At 44.0% G+C, this 21981-nt stretch overlaps 1 protein-coding gene across 1 annotated transcript in view; it reads right to left on the reverse strand.

Annotated features, from left to right (window-relative positions):
- The window catches only part of RBMX2 (RNA binding motif protein X-linked 2), a 118769-nt gene extending 107615 nt beyond the window's left edge, over positions 1-11154 (reverse strand). Inside the window, exon 1 of the mRNA XM_085607639.1 lies at positions 11016-11154. Coding sequence (XP_085463765.1) covers positions 11016-11020 — 5 coding nt within the window. The 5' untranslated portion in view covers positions 11021-11154. The remainder of the gene's footprint in view (positions 1-11015) is intronic.
- Positions 11155-21981: the final 10827 nt, after the last annotated feature.

The raw sequence follows: 21981 nt of genomic DNA on the forward strand, positions 1-21981 counted from the left end.
TGCAAATGTTTTAAAGAAAATTTGTATGCAACCAATTTGTGGGTCAAGTGCATTGATGTTCGGTCGAGTAGAAAATTCTAGTCACTAGACCTGCAGGTCAAGTAAGATTTTTAAGATTTGTCGAGCCCTGCATCTACAGGAGTGGCATTGAACAATGTAAAGAGTAGAAAGTTATCCACCTTAGTTGATTGGTTCGCCACTAATACGGCGGGTGGCTTACCCATGAGAACTAAGATTAGGCGCTGGATTGAATCTTTGCAAAGGATGGCGGAGTTTGCAAAGTCATTCACTCTTGGGAATGTTGCATCTACATACTGCGTGTAGATAAGCAGCTTGACAGCTATATTACTATCATCACGAATATATCGCATGAACTAACTGAGCTGGAAGAGCCTGACAAGAGTTAAGGATCTATATGTGGGTCCATTGGAAAGTGATTTGCTAAGATAGGGGAATTGCTTGGTAGTGTACGTAGAGGAATTCTGAAACTGCTTCTAACATCTCTTTTGCTTATATATTAATTATCATTACATGTGTGCTTGTTTCCTTGAAGTTCTGCAGCGGTATTTCATCGTGAAATGGTATAGATTGTGGGTATAAGAAGCTGTCAGCAACGGGAGGAAGAACAAGAAAGATTCTTGATGGAAAGGTTGAAGAAATGCAAAGTGAACTTTACAACACTTTGAAGGACCCTGGTGAATTCAAAAAGAAGAACCCGAAGTTAATGAATGGTGTTCTGTAATAAAGAATTGAAATTATGATTTAGAAATCATCAGAGGTGAGGTTGTGAGAGCTGTTTTCCTGCATATTAACACATCACAATTTGGGCTTGCACTAACCTAGGTTGTGGTTACACTGTCCTCCATCTTGCACCAACGTAATCAACTGTCACATGTTGACTGTTGCTGTTCTTCACGGTCTAAATAAAGAATTGCGTAACTTATTGAGAATGTTCTTTCACAAATACTCACACTACTAAACAGAGAATGTTCCCAGAGACTGTTTCCCACTGTACTTACCCAAGGACATTGCAACTGTCCCAGGCTATTGCTATACAATGTGTTGATTGGATTGCTCGAGTAAACTGTGAGAATGCCTGTAGACCCAATGCATTACTACCATGGGAGAAACTTTGACTGTAGTCTTTAGTTAATTGTTTGTTCTCGCTCATTCCCTAGTTGTGCTGATCCTGAGAACCATGTACTTGTGTACAAATGTATGAATGTCTTTTTATAATGGCCGATAAAAGGAAGTGGATGTTTCTCGGTGGAAAAGACCCTCCCATTAGAGTGCAAACCTATGATAGATTTAACTTAGAACTGTACTGAGTCTTCTGTATTTATGATTTATACGCTTTGCTGCTGAATATACTTGTGGCATGTTTTTTGTAAACTGACTATTCTTTATATACAGCTTTGAAACAACAACCCTTGTCTGTCATTCTTACAAGAATGTTTGTCACCTGCTACTGAGCTTAATCAATTGATTTAACACAAGTGACGGCTCCAGTCGGGAAGCACCAAAATCCATATCGGGACTCCACCGCTCACGGCCCTAGCCGCAGGAGAGCCCCTCAGTTGGATTTTAGGTTACGTTTGCACGCCGACACCACAAAGAATCACTGTGTTCAATTTTTAAACTCTAGAATAGTTAGCAAAAGCTAGCTAAGCTAAATGTTGCTTGTATCGTGTAGTTATCAGTAATTTTACATAGGTTTCTCTAAGAATGGAGTTAGGCAGAATTAGGTCTAAGTTTACAGACCTTGAGAAATCTACTACCCTACTAGCTATGGCAAGTCAGCTTTCATCAGGGCGAGCTGACAAATAACAGATGCTCTCTTCATTCAAAAAATGTGAATATACAATAAAGATGTTTTTTAAATCTTGCTTTTATCTTGTCCCATTTGCTCAGCAATTAGAGACAGAGGTCAAAAGTCAGTTTCTCTCCTTACATTTACTTTTCTTTCTCTGACTGCGAAGTCACAGGATTTTGTAAAGTGAGCTGTATGACATTCGTGCTGTGCAATGTGTGTGAAATGAAAGGTTGTAAGATGTCAGGCTTTCTTTCTAACACAGTATTTAAATAGGTAATAAGTGAACTGCACAAACATCTCAAAATATATTTCAGTAGTTATGAAAGCACCATTTTTTTAATTCTGTGTGGTGAAAAAAAGATTTTTATAGGATGAAAGCAAATCAAAACACTTTACTTGGTAATGTACAAATGATCAAATCTTTTTCTGAAACCCAATTTACAAACATTGTTTATGCGCTATATATTTTATCAGCAAAACAGCATGTTAGTAGGAAAAAGTTTGTGGCAATTTCAATGGAAAATGTGCTGTCTGTAAATGTCAGTGCACTACCACACCATGCTTTAGTGATATATTTATTAAAAGTTAGTTTTTTCAACATAAACTGAGAAAAATTCCTGCCCCCGCCCTGATCACAATGCTATCAGTGAACTAAGAGGCAAGTTAGGGGTTATGTGTACCCTATATATGGGCCAGTTGGAGCAAACGTTTAGTCTATTAAATCAAAAAAGCGTTTTTTTTGTACAAACAGAAATGCTGTACTCGCATATTTTAAGATGCTCTCATATGTGATAATGAAGAAAAAGGCAGCTTCATAAAATACAATATTTGCCTAGGATCACACAATTTGAGACCAGTTTCCGGGTCCAGTACATTACAGTTAGGTCAAATAGATTATTCAAGTTACTAAACCTGCAGGTCTAGTAACATTTGTATGATTTTTCGAGGCCTGAGTGTAGACCTCCCAATATTGCCTCCTAACTGCACTAGCTGGTACCCAGCTCTGCACTTGCTTGATAATGAGAATGCCCAAAGTGGCCCACATATAAAACAGGCCATGGCCACCATGGACCAGCGTCCTAACTGTGACTAGTGGAAGCTTTCTGCGTGCAGCTATTAATCCTTTTTAAGGCCTGCTGTTTGCTGTCTCAACCCGAGTCACAGAACACAAAGCTCAGTCCAATCTCTCTTACAAACTGCGACAGCAGAAACAGCCAGAATCAACTGCCACTCCAAGGACGCAACCATCACCACATGGGAAAACAAATTTGGCTGTTAAACTACAACAAAGGGAAGTGAGGGATAACCGACCACAGAATGAGAAAAGTGTTCTGTGAACTTCACACACACACTCATATAATTTGTATGTAACCTAGATTCCTTTAATAAATGTTTGCCCTAATTATTAATTAAATATGCAATTCGAGTTTGCTTTTATTTTAGTCAAAAGATAAAACATCAAAATGATTTTTATTGTTTTTAAACGTAAGAATAAAAGTATTATAATAAATAATTAGGGAGAGAACATTCCAAAATAAGGAAGAGAAATAGCAAAGTACCAAACACTAACAAAGACAAACAGTCTTGTTCTTGTACAGTGCATCCAAGCAAAGTACACAACGTCTATTATGCACACAGCTTCATACACATGCATACTGACCTATACATCTACATGCTTGGATGTTCACAAAGTTAAGGTATCTTGCAGGCAGCAATGAATCCAGACGAGCAACCATAATAGCTCGCACAACACATGTGTAAAACAGAATATGAGCCTACACGTAATAGGGTCCTGGCACATCGCATATAAAAGATTAATTCAGAATGGGAAAGGGCCTTGTTTTAGGAGTGTCTCTCTGAAGAGTTCTAAACATGTAGGAAATCCCCCTAAAGGTAACGGTAAACATTCCAAGAATATTGAGGCAACAGCCTAGCTTCTCTAGAGGTGCACATTCGTGAAACAAGGCAATGCTGAACCATTACAAGTACTTATGACACAAATTAAAATGATCAGACTATCAAGACTAGAATGTGTTGACCGATAAGAAGTAATGAAAGACTGCTAAAGCTCAGCCCCCCGAGAACCGCAGACTCAGTAAGTTAAATATTCCGAACTACTAAAACCACAACACAATGGCAGATGGAGAACAGGCTGCTTCAGCATAGCCCCATGACACGCCGCAAATAATTGAAGCTTGTTGATTTGACTGTGCAGTCAGATAATCCAGCTGTTAACTGTATACAAAATGACACAAATTGTTTGCTAATGGTGCCTAATGTCATCTTTGATGCGCACAATGGAATCTCGTACCTGCTGCCTGGCTAATTAATTATTTGCTATTATTAAATGTACTTGTGTGGCGCATACTACAAATTGAATGTCCTATGTGCTCCCAGTATGATCTAACACACATGTTAACAAAGTGCCTAAGATCACAAAATGTAGTCATGGGATGGGCATTAGTCTTCCCTTCCAGACCACCTCCTACCCCCCCAACGATATTCAAGTTTGTAATGTTTTTAAATACAGTTTTCTTGTAATAGGCTTATGAGTTGGTCATATAAAAGCTCATCTTGTGCATGTTAGTATTCACCTTTGAGTACATGAAAATACTTATGGGAAGTGGTTAGACGGGGATGCGGCCGAGTAATTACCAGTGGCTGAGATTAATTCAAATATTCCATGCATTACTTTTTTGTAAACGTTTGTGTGAAGCCCTAAGTGGGACAGATATACCCAGACGTAGATCCGGTGCACAATGTCACTGGAACCAAGCTATACCTGGCTGATGAGCTCAGAGGGAATATTGCCCACTAACAATATGGCAACTTCATCCAAGACACAACGCAGGAAGAAGGCAGCACCCCCGGAGTTACGCCCACTTTCCCTCTAGCTGGTTAGCATTTACACAGGTTACACTGACAGTGTTATAAGCAGGGCTTAAAGTGGGCCGGGTCCTGCCGTTGCTGAGCATTGGCAGTTTTAAAAACAGTGCATCGAAACGGGTCTGTATCACCCTCTCTTTTCAAGCCCTGGTCTGTTTGTGCTATGCCCTGGCAAGGTTAAGCTTAACAAACATAGTTCATGCATTGTTATGTGAGGCACTCATAATACTTACCTCATGAATCTCGAACCTGAAAAGTAGTTGTAAAAGTAGGGATATTGTTTTAAAGGCACACTGGCCCGCTGTGACTCCTTTCTCTGGTGGAATCCAGCAGCATGGCTAGAGTCACTTTGGACCCTCCAGCAGCTAGCTGCCGTGCGTGATTTTGTGTTGACCCGATCTCCTGAAACAGAACATTGACCTTTTCTTTGCTGCTGGATGTGGTGGTGTTCAAAACCTAAGGGGCATATTTAAAACATTGCCGTGTGTATTGTTCATGAGTAATTTTGTATACGATTTGATTCTGTATTAAAATAATAATACAATGTCCTAGTTAAAATAATAATACAATGTCCTAGTTAAGCTAAGCAATGTAAAGAGGCACCTTTTTTAATGTAACAATATCCACATTACGGTCACAGCTTAGGCTAGGAGAAAAGTATTACGCAGTATCTCCTTGAATTGAGTCAGGGCTTGTTTCATTGTGTTTATGTATGTAGTCTGTGTGTGTTATGTGTTGTCATTTGAAGTTGGCACGTGTGCTCCTGCGCTCGTGTCTACTTCAAATGTCATTCCGCGTGGGATGTATTGTTTTGAAATGAGCGCTGGGGATATAGACATGGCGGGTGGCGGTTTGAGATTATTCGGAACTGTACATGTCTAGGATGTGATGGATTAAACGACGCTCTACACAGTACTGGTTTCTTTTCTTCTTTTATCCGGATTTACTGCAATGTGAAGACTTCTTTACACTGGCGATGATTAGGGAATGTTTCCCACGTTCTACATCGAAATATCTACATTTTTTTTTCCGACTTCCGGCGTTCATTGAAGAACTTCGGTCAGTTTCCTCCTTCAGACTCGGCGCTGTTATTGGCAGTTGAATGCTGAGACAAGCGACGTTGTCAGCACGTCAGCAGTTTCTATTGGAGGTTTGTCCGTGTACTTTGCTACCACACATCCTGATATTTCACCAAGTGGTTATACTGGTCATAAACTGCAACTCATTGGGTACTTCATTGCTGAATTAGCCTTTCATGAACGCAGCACACGTGGAAAAATTTATGTTACTAAAGTAGGGCAATCGCTCCTATATTCTGTTGATACAATTACCAAGAAACCGGACATGATAAAGTCGAATGACTCTCTACTAGTTTCTAAAATAAAAAATGATTTTCCTACATTATTTAGAGACAAACTAGGTGAATACAAAGGCTTTAAATATCGCATAAAAGTACATGCTAATGCTACACCGGTACGCCATAAGGTAAGAAATGTTCCTTTGTCCTATAGGAACAAATTGAAAGAAATGCTCCATGATATGTGTTCTAAGAAAATAATTGAACCGATAGAGTCATCTCCTTGCGTTTCACCAGTTGTTATTTCCATTAAATCAGGTGGAGATCTTCATTTATGCATAGACTTACGCATTCTTAACAATGCTATCTGTGTGGACTCTCATCCTCTTCTCAACCTACATGAAATGGTTTCCACATTAGCTGATGCACGTGTTTTTTCCTGTCTTGATCTAGCTAGCGCTTATCACCATGTGCTTCTCCATGAAGAATCTAAAGATTTGACTGCGTTTATAACACCAGAGGGCTAGTACAGATTTTGCAGGATGCCTTTTTGCTTGGCTAGTGCAGCTTCTGTCTTCCAAAGACTAATGAAAGAAACTCTGGATGGTCTTACTCGAGCTATAGCATTTCAAGACGATATTTTAGTCTTTGGGCAAAATGAGGATGAACATGACCACAATTTAGTCAAGGTTCTAAATGCTTTATCAAACAAAGGTTTAACACTCCGTGCAGACAAGTGCAGATTCAAAAGACAAGAAGTGGAATACTTAGGATACAGTATCAGCGGAGATGGAATTAAACCTAAAATGTCACATTTGGAGAACATCAGTAAAGCTCCTATTCCTGAAAACAAGGAACAATTGGTCGCTTTTTTTGGGTTTAGTGGAGTTCTATGCCAAGTTTATTCCCAATTATGCAACTGTAATTGAACCATTTAGAAATCTGTTGAAGAAAAATGTGAAGTTTAATTGGACTGATGTTATGACTGTAACGTTTTCCACTGTTAAAGAGATGATTACTAAGGCTCCATGTCTCAAACCTTTTGTAATTGGCAGACATTGTGTTGTAATGGTAGATGCAAGCAATTGTGGACTAGGTGCCGTACTGATTCAAGAAGAATGGGGTAAAGAATGGATTGTAGCATATGCTTCAAGAACATTACGAGAGTCTGAACGACATTACTCTGTAATTGAAAGAGAGCTATTAGCGTGCGTGTGGGGTGCTGAACACTTTAGACCATTTTTATGGGGAACAAAATTCACCATTAAGTCTGATCATAAGCCTTTGGTTCATATATTATCACCTGGTGGTGGGCGCATATTGTCATCAAGGTTAGCCAGACTTTCTTCTAGACTACAAAACTTCCAGTATTCATTGGTGTATGTTCCTGGCAAAACAAATGTTCATTCTGACTGCATGTCAAGATTACCCCTCCCGTGTATGGAATCGGATAGTGTTGATACTGACGAATGTGAAGTGGCACATGTTGTGCGCGATGTGAATGTGTTGATCAATGACAATTCCATTATTCAAGAGCAATTGTGGAATGAAGAAATGGGGAAGGATCAAGAACTTAAAGAAGTGAAGGAGTTCATACTAGAAGGTTGGCCAGAAGAGAGGAAGCTTATAGGAAGTTTGGTTAGTTATTTCAAGGTTCGAGATGAATTGGCCATAGAGAATGATATAATTCTGAGGGGGGATACATTTATTCTACCTTTTGGTCTTAGGAAGATGTTTGTTGACATCGCTCATGAAGGGCATTTTGGTATTTCTATCACCAGGAGACGCTTGAAGGATAGCTTTTGGTGGCCAGGCATAGATTCATATGTTGAGCATCACGTGAGATTTTGTAATTTGTGTGCTAACAGTGATAAGTCAGCTAAAGCTTTAACTGCTACTGCACAACCTGTGGATTTACCTGCTGCACCTTGGAGCAAATTGGGCATTGACATAATTGGTCCGTTTAGTATTTTACCGCATCAACATTCTTTTGGTATTGTGCTAATGGATTATTTTTCAAAATGGCCTGAGATTAAGATGGTCAGAGAAGTTACTTCTGAAGCCATTATACTATTTTTAGATGATATTTTCTGTAGGGAAGGTATCCCTCAGGAGCTTGTTACTGACAACGGACCACAGTTTGTTAGTAAACAGATGGAAGATTATTTGATTAGATGTGGTATTACTCACAAAAGGATTGCAGTTTTCCACGCAGAAGCAAATGGTTAAATTGAGAGATTGAATAGGGTCGTTAAGGAGGCTATTCAGTTAGCAGTCAAAGGTGGATTGTGTTGGAACAAAGCTTTGCAATCCATGTTGCTATCTTATAGAACATCACCCAGGCGGTTACTTTGTTAAGTCCATTTGAATTATTGAGAGGTCGCAAACCTAGCACAAAAATGGTTCCATGGTGGCTGAAAAACAAGAACAAAACACAAGCAGAAATTGCTGAGATAGACTTCAAGGAAATTTGTCGTAAAATGGATGCTTACAAAATCAAAATGAAAGATAACCTATTAAAGAATAGAACCGTCAGGAATGTTTTTATTCAGGTTGGAGAGTTGGTACGGTTAAAGAAAGGTTGCTCGGTACGTAAGGGATTATCTAACTGTCAGATCCTGTGCAAGTAGTGGAAGTGTTTAAGAATGCTGTACGAGTGGAAGATGGGAGTGTTTGGAATTTTAATAGAGTCTCAATTTATAAAGGTAATAAGGACCTTCGTGATAACACTTCTTTCAATGTATTTCTGGATGTGAATGAAAATCCGGTGAGCAATTCAGGTACAGAATTACCTATTGAAGAACAATATGTATCTGTTCCAGCATGTCCTACCAGAAGCTCAAAAGTTCGCATGTTACCTACTAAATTCAAAGATTTTATGCTTTCTTATTAATTTATTTTTTGCTTTTGTTAAATAAAAGGAGGGAGGTGTGTTATGTGTTGTCATTTGAAGTTGGCACGAGTGCTCCTGTGCTCGTGTCTACTTCAAATGTCATTCCGCGTGGGATGTATTGTTTTGAAATGAGCGCTGGGGATATAGACATGGCGGGTGGCGGTTTGAGATTATTCGGAACTGTACCCGTCTCGGATGTGATGGATTAAACAACGCTCTACACTGTATTGGTGTCTTTTCTTCTTTTGTCCGGATTTACTGCAATGTGAAGACTTGTTTATAGTGAGGATCAAGACAGGCCAAGGAATCATCCCCCGAACAGACACTGCATGTAATGTAATGCTTTCAAAACCCAGTATTTCCCCTTTTTGTTGCGCCTTTCCATCCTCTTGGCACAGCGGATATTGCCGGATCACAAATGAGAGTGCAGTTTAGCTTTTGGCTGATGCACAACTGTTAAAGTCTAAACCGCCAAATTTAACCATAAGAAAACAAGTTATGTAGGCAGGGCATAAGCTGGGATTCGAGAACTTTCACAGACTATCGTAATCTACATGGCATGTAGGAGAGACTCGTCTGAAGGTACTGTCAACATGTCATGTTTATTTAGCTGTTGATTGGACCTGCCATTGCTCAAAGGCGGGCTGGTAAGCTTTGAGCATTGGTAATCGTGGGGGCGAAAAGTTTGGTCTTTGGTGTGACCGAGGGCCGCACTAATGCAAGCAGGGTTGTGGAAGGGAGGGGGGGGGGGGGCTGGGGCGGAAAGTGGGTGTCCTGGGGAAGCGAAGCATATACATATTGGTGGCTGAACTGAATTGCACAATGTGGAACTGGACAACCTGGGGTGCAGTGCACCCTAGGTACTTCCTTTCTTTAACTGAAATGAACCTTTAAATAAATGTTTGCTGTTAATTTTTTTTTAAAATGTAATGTTAGTGTTGCGTCCAGCCCAGGGGGCTGCATGTAAAGGTCAGGAGTGCCGCAAGCAGCCCCCAGGCCTACTTTGAGTATCACTGGCTGAGAGAGTGTCAGACGCCGCCACCACAACACACTCAACAGTGAGATGGAGGCTTCCTTTCAACACAGCGCACTGATGCGTTCATACTATTTATAGCAAATGCACATGATTTGTAGTGGATATAAGAATTTAAGGCATTGCATAGTTGGCTAAGCTTCCTCTGGGAAACTCCTTGCTTCTGAAAGCATGACCAGGGACAATGTGTACCTGGTATCTGCTTTGGTCAGAATAAGAACTGTGCAGGAAACATCAAGTCTGAACATAATAATTAAAACATTTTTTTTTTTTTACATAATAAGATCTCTTTAAAAGGCTGCCATGCTCCAGCCATTTAACTCTGTAGCCTGAGCTATTCTTTGCCTCCACGTTGTTCTCGCTGCCGCCACTTGTTGAATAAAGGACCACAGCTTCCATTGGTGCAGTGGCACTGAGGCTCATAGTCCCGAGGGGCCCAGAGCCTTTAATATTAATGGATTTAACACTTCAAAGAGAAACCTGGGAATCCGTGTCCTTCCTTGCACTAGGGCTGGACACAGTGTCTACACCACTATTGTTTTAAACATGCTAATGCGTGTCTCTTGTCTGGATACGCACAGATCTCATGTAACTTTTTACTATTTTATTATCATTTGTTGAATGTGAATTCATGGATTTCTTAAACACGCAACTCTAGTTCTCATGATTTAAGCCAATCCTCTAATTGTGTTGACCACGCTCCTTCAACAGGTTTACCACGCCCCTTTTAGAGGTCCCCACTTTTTTCATTCCACTAAAAACACTGGTTATACGTACAATAAATCGTTGCAAGTAATACAACCGTGGCACGAAACTCGTCGGGCCAGTCTCTATCTAATGAAAACTCACAGAGTAATGGCTACAATGTAGTGCTCTGTGCAAAAAGCGAGATGAAAGAACAGGGAATAAAACTACTGGGTCCTAACGACAAAGATGGTCAGTTCAGAGAAACTGAACGCAGCGTCCGTGATAAGAGTTCGCCGCTGCCTTCGTTGGGTACGAATAGTACTGGCCTCTTCCATTACTGTACGGACAGGAGCGACTCAGTACCCAAAGTGTTCGCAGCGCTTCCACAAGCGTTAAACACACTTACTTCATCACAGAAAGCAAGCAAGTCGCCGATCTTCCAATACCACTTCCTGACCAACCCGGAACCGGAAATGTTTTTTTCTTCCCGTTACAATAACAACTAGAATACCTGGAGTGTTACGCTCCTTACGCCGCCAAGTTTGACTGTTGACGGTATCGAAACCGCTTAGGTAGAGGCATGCTAAAGTCTCGATGTGTGTACCCGCATGTAAAATATTTATTTTCTGCCTAACCATGACCAGGCTGGTTCGGCGACCCGTGCCTAAAATCACTGTATCGCTGAACGGCTATCCTAAAACGGTTTTGCAGCGTTTGTGTTCTCAGTGTTGTACACACATGGCAACATTTCAGAAGAGCAAAGTGGGAGATTTTTTAGAAAAAATCGGGAGAATGGGGTCTTGAATCGGGTTGCTGTCATGTATGGGCTTTGGAAGTGTGCTGCTGCAGGATCGGACATTTGAAAGGCAAATGCACGTTTTTTTCTTCATGGAGCGCAATGGCAGACAGAGAGAGGGTGATGCAAGTGTTGTGCACTGGCCTGGCAGGTTGCTGGCAGTGCATACATACACCCCCCCCCCCCCCCGGCAGCCCCGGCTGAAACAGCTTCCCGGGCACACACACAGCGCCCCCGGGTACTTCACAGGTCTTTTAAGGACCATTTCCTTGTTAACGAGGCTTTGTTGGATTTTCACCCCTTCTAGAGCCCTCGCATCGCCACTCTATTGCTGGAAAAATGAGCACGTTACACAATACCAAGCCCTGTCAGTTGAAACTCCGATGAATCGGGTTTCTGGATGCTTGAATCGGGAGGCGGGAGACTAGCCTTGAAATCGGTAGTCTCCCGACTGAATCGGGAGGGTTGGCATGTCTGGTTGTGGTGTCCTACGTATACAGGACTCAGACACGAGGTAAGGTTCACGTTATCTTTATTTCGTACGACCTACTTCAACCCTTGCCTACTCTACTCTACTCTCCCCTTTTCCCGGGCATCGCTTTGTCCCTTCCCTGGTCCCGCCCCGTCCACACCTCCCTGGCCGAGGCGGTCCTGGTGTCCGCCTGCTCAGCGCTACATTACATCTCCCCCTTTCTTAACAAAATTGAAGCACTCATCATTTCCCATTGTATGTATACTCAAATAATGTCACAATAGTTACAGTTCTTCGATCAGGCGACTCGGCTTCTTGATGTGCCGGCGGGGACGACTATTGACTTCAGGATAGTCTGGTTCTCCTCCATTAGGGGCCACTCTCGGTGACTGAGCGCTGATCTCAGTTTCACTTGGACTAGTTTCCCCTCTGATGGGACCATCGAGAAACTCTTTGACTTTGGGGCTGCACTTCTGAAAGTACGCCACATTCCTGGTTATTCTCTTCTCATCCGACTCTGCAGTGAATATAGTCCCTTTTTGTTTGACAACCACCAGTGGAGTCTCGTTGAAGCGACAGTCAGTCTTCTTTTGCTGTTCTTGTTTCACCAAGACCCAGTCGCCTTCCTGAATCCCAGACGGGGCAGCTCGTCTGCGATGATCCGCATACGTCTTCATTTTCTCTTTCCTGAGCTGGTCCATGTGAGAGATGTCATCAGCGTCAGATTCATGACACACTGCTTTATCAGTCCAATCAACCATCGGTATCCGAGTGCGCACGGACCGGGCAACATTAACGTTGCGGGACATTTGCCCGTCGTGGAGTGAGGCGTGTTCCTGTAAGCCAGCAGGACTTCATTTAGCACTTTCTGGATGTCTTGTCGCGCCGCTTCTGCTTGTTGAATGGCTTTCTTTAGGGTGGACATGAATCTCTCGATCATTCCGTTGGCCTGCGGCTACAGAGGTGTGATTTTGCGATGCTTGAAATTGAGGTGTTTGGCGAAGTCTGCAAAGTTCTGACTGTTGAACCGGGGCCCGTTGTCCGTTTTCACTGTTTTGGGGATACCCCATGCAGCAAACACTTCATCCAGCACCGGTATTGTGCTTGACGCTCTGGTCAATGAGATGATTTGTGCAATAGGGAAACAAGAGTATTCGTCCATGATAGCCAGGATATACTGTCCCGACTTGAATGGTCCAAAGAAGTCTACGGCAACCTGCTGCCACACACCCTCCGGTAATCGGGACATTTGTAGCGGTGCGGGAGGATCAGGTCTACTGACCAGTTGGCATTGAGGACAGTCTTTCAGTGTGTTCTCTACCATTTGGTCGAGAACCGGGAACCACACTCTTTCCCTCAGAGCTCTCTTGGTGGCCACGATGCCTCGGTGGCCTTCATGAGCTAGATTGATGACGCCCTGGCGTAGATGTCTGGGGATGACTATACGATTGTCCCGTAAAAGTAGTCCGTTTGTGGCTACTGACAGTTCCTCCTTCCCATGTTTGAAGGCTGCAAGTTCATGTTTGTCGACCGCTCTATTTGGGTCGTCAGCGTTTAGATGTCTCCACTCATTCTTTTGCGTTCGTCGCTTCACTTCTAGCAGGGTAGCATCTTCAAGAGTGGCGTCTATGACGGCTTCTAACGGGACCGCGGGCGGCCGGGCCTGGTCCACCACAAAGCATATATATTCTTCTGCTACAGAGGATCTGCACTTTGTTGTTACTTTGGGGTGCCTTGACATGTAGTCAGCAGGATTTTCCACTTTTCCCGGCTTGTGCACAATCGTATATGTGTACTCTTGTAGGCGAAGGCCCCAGCGTTCTATTCTTGGTGGCATTTTGGCCCGAGGATTGCCAAAGATGGTGATGAGGGCCCGATGAGCGCTAATTAGCGTAAAGTGTTTTCCATATACAAAGATGTGAAAGTGCTCACAGGCCCAGACAACGGGCAAGCATTCCTTTTCGGGTTGTGAGTACGCTTTCTCTTCCTCCGTCAGACTCCTGCTCGCATAGGCGATTATGTGCCTTTGGTCACCTTCCGATTCATATTGGGCGAGAATTGCTCCCAGCCCCACCGGACTGGCATCTACCGTAATCTCCGTTTTCTTTTTTTGATCAAAGTACGCCATGTTGTCGGCTGAGTCTACGGCTGCCTTGATTTCATTGAAGGCTTGTTCACACCCTGCTGACCACTGGAATGGGTGACCTTGTTTTGTGAGCTGTCTCAGGGGATAGCTGATAGTTGCGTAGTTTTGGATATAGCGAGCATAGTAGCTGGCCATTCCTAAGAAAGAACGAACGTCCCCTACATCTCGGGGGCTGGGGGTGTCATTCAGCGCCGCCACTTTCTCTGGGTCTGGTCTCATTCCCGCTTGGGAGAAAATATGGCCAAAGAACTTCAGCGTGGACTTGTGGAACTCACACTTAGCTTTGTTTAAGGTGAGATTGGCTTCCATTAGTGCATGGCAGACTCGCTCCAGAGCAGTGTCATGTTCTTGTGTGGTGGACCCATATACCAGGATGTCATCACTGTAGTTGAGGGCATTAGGAATATGATGAATTGTCTTCCTGATGGCTTCTTGGAAGATTTCCGCCGCGGAGGACACGCCAAAGCTAAGTCGTTTGTAGCGGAAGAGGCCAATCTGGGTGGAAAAAGTTGTTATGTATCGCGACCTCTCATGTAGTTCTAGTTGATGGTACCCTTTATTGAGATCCAGTTTGGAAAATATCTTAGTTCCATTAAGTGACGCAATCATGTCACTGATGTGCGGCCCTGGGTGCCTCTCTCGCTCAATGGCCGTGTTGGGCGCCCTCATGTCAACACACAACCTGACTTTGTCAGGTTCACCCCTCTTTGGTACTACGACCACAGGAGAGACCCATGGTGTAGGTCCATCTGTTCTTTCAATGATGTCCGCATCAAGCAGATCTTGTAACCCCTGTTCAACTGCATGTTGAAGATGAAAAGGAATACGTCGATGATGTTGAGCTATGGGAGCTACTTGTTCATTGATGTGTAGTCGAATTTGGCAGTGAGCCATCTTCCCTAGGCCAGTGAACAACTTTGGAAATTTCCGTGTCACATCAAGTTCATCACCCACACGGTACAGGATGTCCACAAGGCATAGCCGTTCCGCAGTTGGAAGACTCAGGAGGCAGTCGGCTTCTGGCCCTTCAATGACGTGGATGTACGCAGGAATGGTCCGATCTTTGTATGTGAGCTGTGTTGAAAACTTCCCCAGACATGGGAGTGGCTTTCTCGACATCCACATGTATACTTTCACATGGGCAGGGCTCAATGGTGGAAGCGGCTTGATTCGCTAGTATTCTGCCACTGGCATGTAGTTTACGGAAGCTCCGCTGTCCATGACAAACTTCGTACAGTGCTTTCCGACTTGTATGCTGAGCTGGGGATATTTTTTGAGTCGGTCAGGATCAGCGACCATGCATACATACTCATCACTATCTTGTGAGATGGGCGATAGTGACCTTGAGTCTTGAGATGACGTGTGCCGAGGTCTATAGCTTTTGCGAGATTGACAGCTAGAGCGAGAGGAGCCCGTTGAAGAATCCCGGCGATCACGTACTGCTTTGGCTTGATGCCGCGTGCTTGCGGATCGAGGTGCCCTTTCCTGATCTCTCGGCGTACTTCTCCTGTGATTTCCGCAGACATTTTCGAAATCATTCTCCCCTCCGCACTTCTGGCACTCCTGACCCATGGCGAGGCATCCATCCGTGTGGGGAAAGTCATACCCACAGCGGTAGCACTTGAGATGCCGTTCTCTCCGTCTGTTGTTTCGACTAGAGCTACGATGTCGCCGACGCACTGGCTGTTGGTCCCTCTTGGCCCTAGACGATCTAGATTTCGCCGGAGAGCGTCTGCGTCCGTTTTGAGATTGAAGTCTGAAGGCTTGCTCGAGCTTCTCACCTCTCCCAGCTTCCATTTTTTTTTGCATGTTCTACTGCTTGATCATGCACACGCGTCATCTCTTTGATTTCATCCAGCGAGTAGCTCTTCTTCAGCAGTTTCCGTAGCAGCGATTCGGACTGACACCCTTCAATGACCCTCAGGCGAAGGGCATCCTCAGTCGAGAAGGAGTCGAATTCGCAAAAGCGTGCCAGACGTCTAAGGCGGGTGATAAACGTGCACATGGGCTCATCTTTTTCTTGAGCTGCTAGATTGAATGTGTATCTTTCATAACCAATATTTTTTTTGTGCAGAAATTTCCTGTTGAGTGCTACGCACACATTTGTGTAAGACGCCGCGTCGGCTGGGGGTAGTTCCTTTATTATTTGCCCGACATCTTTGCCTATTAGGTTGCGTAATGCTATTAGCTGTTGACCAGGATCCATCACTTGCCACCCTTTCATAAAGTCTTCAAAGTCCTCAAGCCATTCCTTCCACCGGAGACCCATGCCTCCGCCTGTTTCAAGGACCAGCGGTTCGGGTGGGCGCAGAAATGACACTCCGAGCATTCCCATCTGCCCAGCGTTGGCCGACGTTGACCCTGATGGGCGAACCGGTGACGTAGACATGGTGAGAACCCAAGCCTTTTGTTGAGATTAGTGCGTTATCGTCGAGATTGTAACTCAATGTCCGTTGAGCTTGCCAAGGCTTGATTAATATTTTTTTTTTTCCTTTAGTTGTAGTTGCAACTGCTTGATGGCATTCAGATTTGTTTTGTTACATTTGCCACTGCTCGATGACTTTGAGGCTCTTTCTTTTGTTTTTATCAATGTTTGATGATTTCCTGTGCTTCCAGTGGCATGAATCAATGCTTATTGCCAAGTTCCAGCTTTTGCCTGACTCCAAAATGGCCACCGGGGTTTTCTCGCAGGGGATTGGTGCACGTGCCTGACTTAAAGATGGCCGCCCCGCTCACACACACCCCTCGAGACTCGGTCTCCACACACCGGCTGCAGCGTCCTAGGCAGTCCCAATTCTCTCCACACGTGCCAATATAAGGAAGGCACTCACCGCGAGTCTTCAGGTACAGGCAGCGCGCGACTGGGGTGAGCTCCCAGATCGTCGACGCTTTCACAAGAGCGCGTGACCTCCACGCGGTTTCTCCGCCGGGTGGGGGGCACCTCTAACAGCCCTCCCACCTTCTGCCACTTCGGCACAGGCAGCGCGCGACTGGGGTGGGCTCCCAGATCGTCGTTGCTTTCACAGGAGCGCGGGACCTCCACGCTGTTTCTCCACGGATGCCTTCACATGTTCCGGTTCGCCACGTTGGCGTCGGGGCTCGCTGGTACCGCTACCGCGGTCAGTGTTGCATAAGCGACCGGGGCGGGCACCCGCGTCGCAGCCCGCTCATTCAACGCGGTCGGGGTAGGCTCCCGACTCGCGCCACGTGAATCCGCCAAACCTGAGCGCTCCTCGCTCGCGCAGCTCCTCCAGGCAGCTCTTGACACCAGGGCACACACCACGCGCGCCGTGGCCACCCTCGTCGCCAGTTGTAGTGTCCTACGTATACAGGACTCAGACACGAGGTAAGGTTCACGTTATCTTTATTTCGTATGACCTGCTTCACCCCTTGCCTACTCTACTCTACTCTCCCCTTTTCCTGGGCATCGCTTTGTCCCCTCCCTGGTCCCGCCCTGTCCACACCTCCCTGGCCGAGGCGGTGCTGGTGTCCGCTTGCTCAGCGCTACATTACAAGTGTGAGAGGCCACCAAACAATTAAACTCTAAACAAACTAAACATTTCCACCCTGCTTTCTTTTTCATACACTACAGTGACCAGGATCAAGAACAACATGTTTAATTAATGTGGACTTCGAGCTTGACCTTTTAAACTTTGTACTAGAGTTGACGATGGCTCATACTTATCAGTACTGGAACTGGAACAAGCATCTGCAATGCAATAGGTCTCGCAATTATGCGAGTTTGAGCTATTGGCATTGTAAATGACAATGCCTTTTATTTATGTTTTGGTTTTTAAAACATAAATAATAGGTATTGTCATTCGCAATGCCAATAGCTTAAACTCTCGCAAATGCAAGACTTTTTGCATACCAAATGTGTGTTTGTGTGTGTGTGGGGGGGGGGTTGAAAACAGAAGGTAGCAGAAAGAACAGACGGGGAGGGTGAGGGAAGCAGAACTGAGGGTGTGGAGGGACAAAAGTGATGGCGCAGTGGGAGAAGGAACAGAGGGCATAGGGAAGCAAACGATCAACAGAGCAAGTGGCGGGCAGGGGGAGAAAAGCAAATTAGCGAGAGCAACGTTAAGCTGGGGGTGAAAGCACACACTTTACAGGTAATCTGAGCCGAGGAGCAAAGCATAGGGAGCTGCCTCTTGGAACTGGAGAATTGCTCAGTAAAGCTCTCCAATACCTTCCGCTTGGGTTCATGCTTGTGGTTTCGGGAGAGTGTGTCCAAAGAGATATTTGCAGCCAAAGAGTTTCTTTCTCCTTCGGATCCATTTCACAGAGCAAGAAATTGAGAAAAGAGGGTAAGAGCCTTTTGTTGAAGTCATGGTTTTTATCAAGTGAACGGAGGAACAAACCTAAAACATATTCATGATTAACAGGTGTTCTTTCAGAAAATAAACACGCCAGATCTAGAGAAATTTACATCATGCACCTTTTACCTCCCTAAATGTATTGCTGAGTTGCCCCCTTCTGTCTCCCATGGCCCCTGAAGAGCTTCCCGTTTGCTACATGTTAAATAAACAAGCGGTGGTCACAACTGCGCATGAGAGACCCTCCAGCAGTAAGAGAAACTCATTAAAGAAAATAGTGCTTACAGAGTAAAGAAGATGTTCTGTGTTGCAACAGAAGTAAAATGGCCAGTCCTCATGGGAGGTTACAAATGAAGACAAGGCGGTACTAAGGAGGGACTAACAAGTCTAATAACGAATCAGAAGCTAGCATTTACGAAGGACAATGACACTAGCCAATTACAAATATGGGCGGAGAGTGGGCGAGGCTTCAAGTACATACTCCAATACAGCCTAGCTCGCAGAGCAGCGTTTGGGCTGCCCAGGCTCAACCTAAAAAGTTTACTCCGGAAACTCATAAATTGGGGGTCTAGGTGTGGAAACAAAAGGGGGGTGAGGTCAAGAGGGGCGTAGTCATGAAAAGCAGTTGGGCAGACAACTTATACATTTTATACAACAATAGCTGCCTGGTCTAGGATCTAACGGGAACCCCCTTCATTCCAGCACTGATGCTGGAGCGGGTAGTACAACATTTTGTATACCCCCCCATTCTGCATCTTTATATTAATCTAAATAATTAACTAATAGTAATCTTATTAATTTGTGTGCAGTGAAAGACTTATCAATCATATTAACAAAAGAATTACACGCGGGAATTGCACTTTGCATGGCTAAACTAATTGTAAACTAACATATGTACGCATACTAATGGCTGAACGAGACATTGAACGTGACAGCTCCTGACAACACGAGGTTCTGGGTGAAGTGTGCATGCGTCTCCGCCAGCAACAGTGGCCTAGTCCTGACCCCAGGAGCCGATGTCCTAGTCAAGGTTGCTCCGGAAATTTCGCCAACGACAAGACAATGAACTGTCTTAAAACCGGAACCAGCAAGTGCGATGACTTCATTTTGCGAACTATTTGAGAACTTTACCGCTTGACCCCATGTCCACCAATGAGGACTCTCTAAAACCCCAATCTTGATACTTTTTGACATTATTTTCATTATAAAAGTAGGTAGGGAATTGAACTAAAAAAAAACTCTTCTTCTTTGATGACCTCGATTTCCTGACGTTATGCTGACGGAGAGGACGGTGACACTGCTGGACAGCTGTTATCCCGAATCTTTGAGAGACTGAATTATGGCCTGACTTTGATGAAGTTTTTCCACGACTTGACTGACTTAGAGGACGACTTTTAGCCAGATTAGGTAAATATGATGTTCTGCGGTTCTAATGATGATTTCTAACAATTTGCAATTTCCTTAGATAAATGATATTTGATTAATTGACAAATGTGTTGTGTTGATCATTTGAAGAAGAAGATCTAGATTAATGAGTAAAGTATAGATAAATGATTGTGTTCACTAAAACCATATTTAACAACTAAATGATTCATCTCCTAATGAGGGGAATATCTCAGGGTTGGAGTCAACGCATTTAGAGTTAGGTAAAGATATTCCTTTCATGTCAGCGTTTGGAAGCTTATTCCTCTAGGGAAGCAGATCAATGGAGTGTGAGTGTTGGTGTTATTGGCCCCACCAATGAATGTATTTGAGTGAATTTACTATTGAGGTATTTGGTCTGTGTCGAAGGGGGAATTTGATGTTCCACGCTGCAACAGTTTTCTGATAGCAGTATGAGGGTTTTTATTGTTTTGGTTTGGTGAATATTGCTTGTAAATAGCTTAGTAATTATTGGTTATTGATATTGGTTTATGTACTAACACTCTATGTTGAGTCACGTTGAGTTTTATGTTGTTTGCATGGCTTCTGGGATGTAGGAAGGCGGAAGTTTGTAACCGTTCTGTAGTAGAGCAGAGGTAAGTGCTGCTCTTGGGAAAGACCGAATTGTTGTTGCCCTGTAGGTACACAGGGAGAAACGTGTACCGATTGAAGTTGCACGACGCATTGTCTGGGTTCGATTCGGTGACATCGTCGTGTGTTGCCATTAGAGACATTTCCTGTGTGAGAGAAGTGTGTATGATAGCGAAGGTTACCTGTGAAATTTTGGTCTTAGGTACCAGTAGTCCAAATGGCATTCCGATAACGCTTATCACTGGAAAGGTATCAGGTGTTCTCTGAGCTTGCTAGAAGGGTAAAGTAGAGGGAAGTGCTGCTTTGTTAACGTATGTTATAATTCTGTAGTAGGACAGACTGTTCGCTGTTCTCGGGAAAGACAGGATTCTGTATGAATGTACTACCTTTTCTAGTGTGAAAGTGCGTGAATGTAAAGGCATTCGGGTTAATTGTGAAACTCTAGTTTTATTTCTCAGGAGCATTGGGTCTCCAACTATGTGTCTTAATTCTGGAGAAACGGTTAGCTAATGCTTGTTAGAAGGGTAAGGTAGAGGGATGTGCTACTTTATCAACGGAAGTAACAATTCCGTAGTTTGGCAGAGGTAAGCGCTGCTCTCGGGAAAGACGGAATTCTCGTGAGAAAGGTCTATTGCTATTCCTTGGTTAGCGAAGCGGACAATGGTGCTGTTTTTATGTTGTTACTAACAGAATTGTAAATTTCGAAACAAAACTAACCAAGTGGATTTTGTGAAGGAGGGGTAGACAGGAGCAGGAGCTGCCGCAGCGGCTGCTGACGTCAGAACGACCGCGCTGCGATTGGACAGTCGGTCAGAAACATAAAACGCTCCGGATTGGTGCGTTAGAGTGCACCGCGCTAGGAGTGGAGAAATACAGGGTGACGTAGACGCTCCCTATTGGTGCGTTAGTGTGAGTCGCGCTGGGATTTGAGAATTGTGAAAGTGACATAGACGCTCCGGATTGGTGCGTTAGTGTGAGTCGCGCTACGATTGGACAGAATAGCGGTACAGTTGTAAGGAGAGACTAGTGATACACGGAAGACAGGAAAATGTATTACGATCAGCCAGAAAAGGAGAAAAAGTCTTGGTTTGGTAGAATTAAGAAGTGGTTTAAAAAGGACAAACCGATTGTAACTAGGGAAGGACAGTTACTTCCTCCACCGAAAACCCCTGCATCCTTTATGGTTGCAAAATATGGATATCACACCTGTATTTGGTTAGATAATTGGGTCAAGTATACCGAAAAGGACGGAGTGTTGGCTTTTCCAGAACATGGTTCATTTAATTTGGCAGTTTTGAGAAATTTGAGAGAGAAAATGATGAATTTAAAAACGACACCTAGACCGACCCAATTCGAAGCATTGACAGAGTGGGAAGACGAGATGCATGACCGAGAAAGACAGAGAAATGGTCGAGGATATAGGTACATGTTTGGCAGATCATACGGACATGAGACGCATGATGATCGAATGAGAAGGTGGCGGAATGCGAGTATGACTGAGGGTTTGTTTCCCGTAAGAACTGCAGGAGAGAATGAAGGAAGAAAGTGTGTAGAAAAGAGGCATAATGTGGAATCGAGAGGGTATGGAATGAATGAATCAGAGGATGATGTTCTTGATGATATGTTCTA

Source organism: Triturus cristatus, chromosome 5_2, assembly GCF_964204655.1.
Source record: "Triturus cristatus chromosome 5_2, aTriCri1.1, whole genome shotgun sequence".
NCBI lineage: Eukaryota > Metazoa > Chordata > Amphibia > Caudata > Salamandridae > Triturus > Triturus cristatus.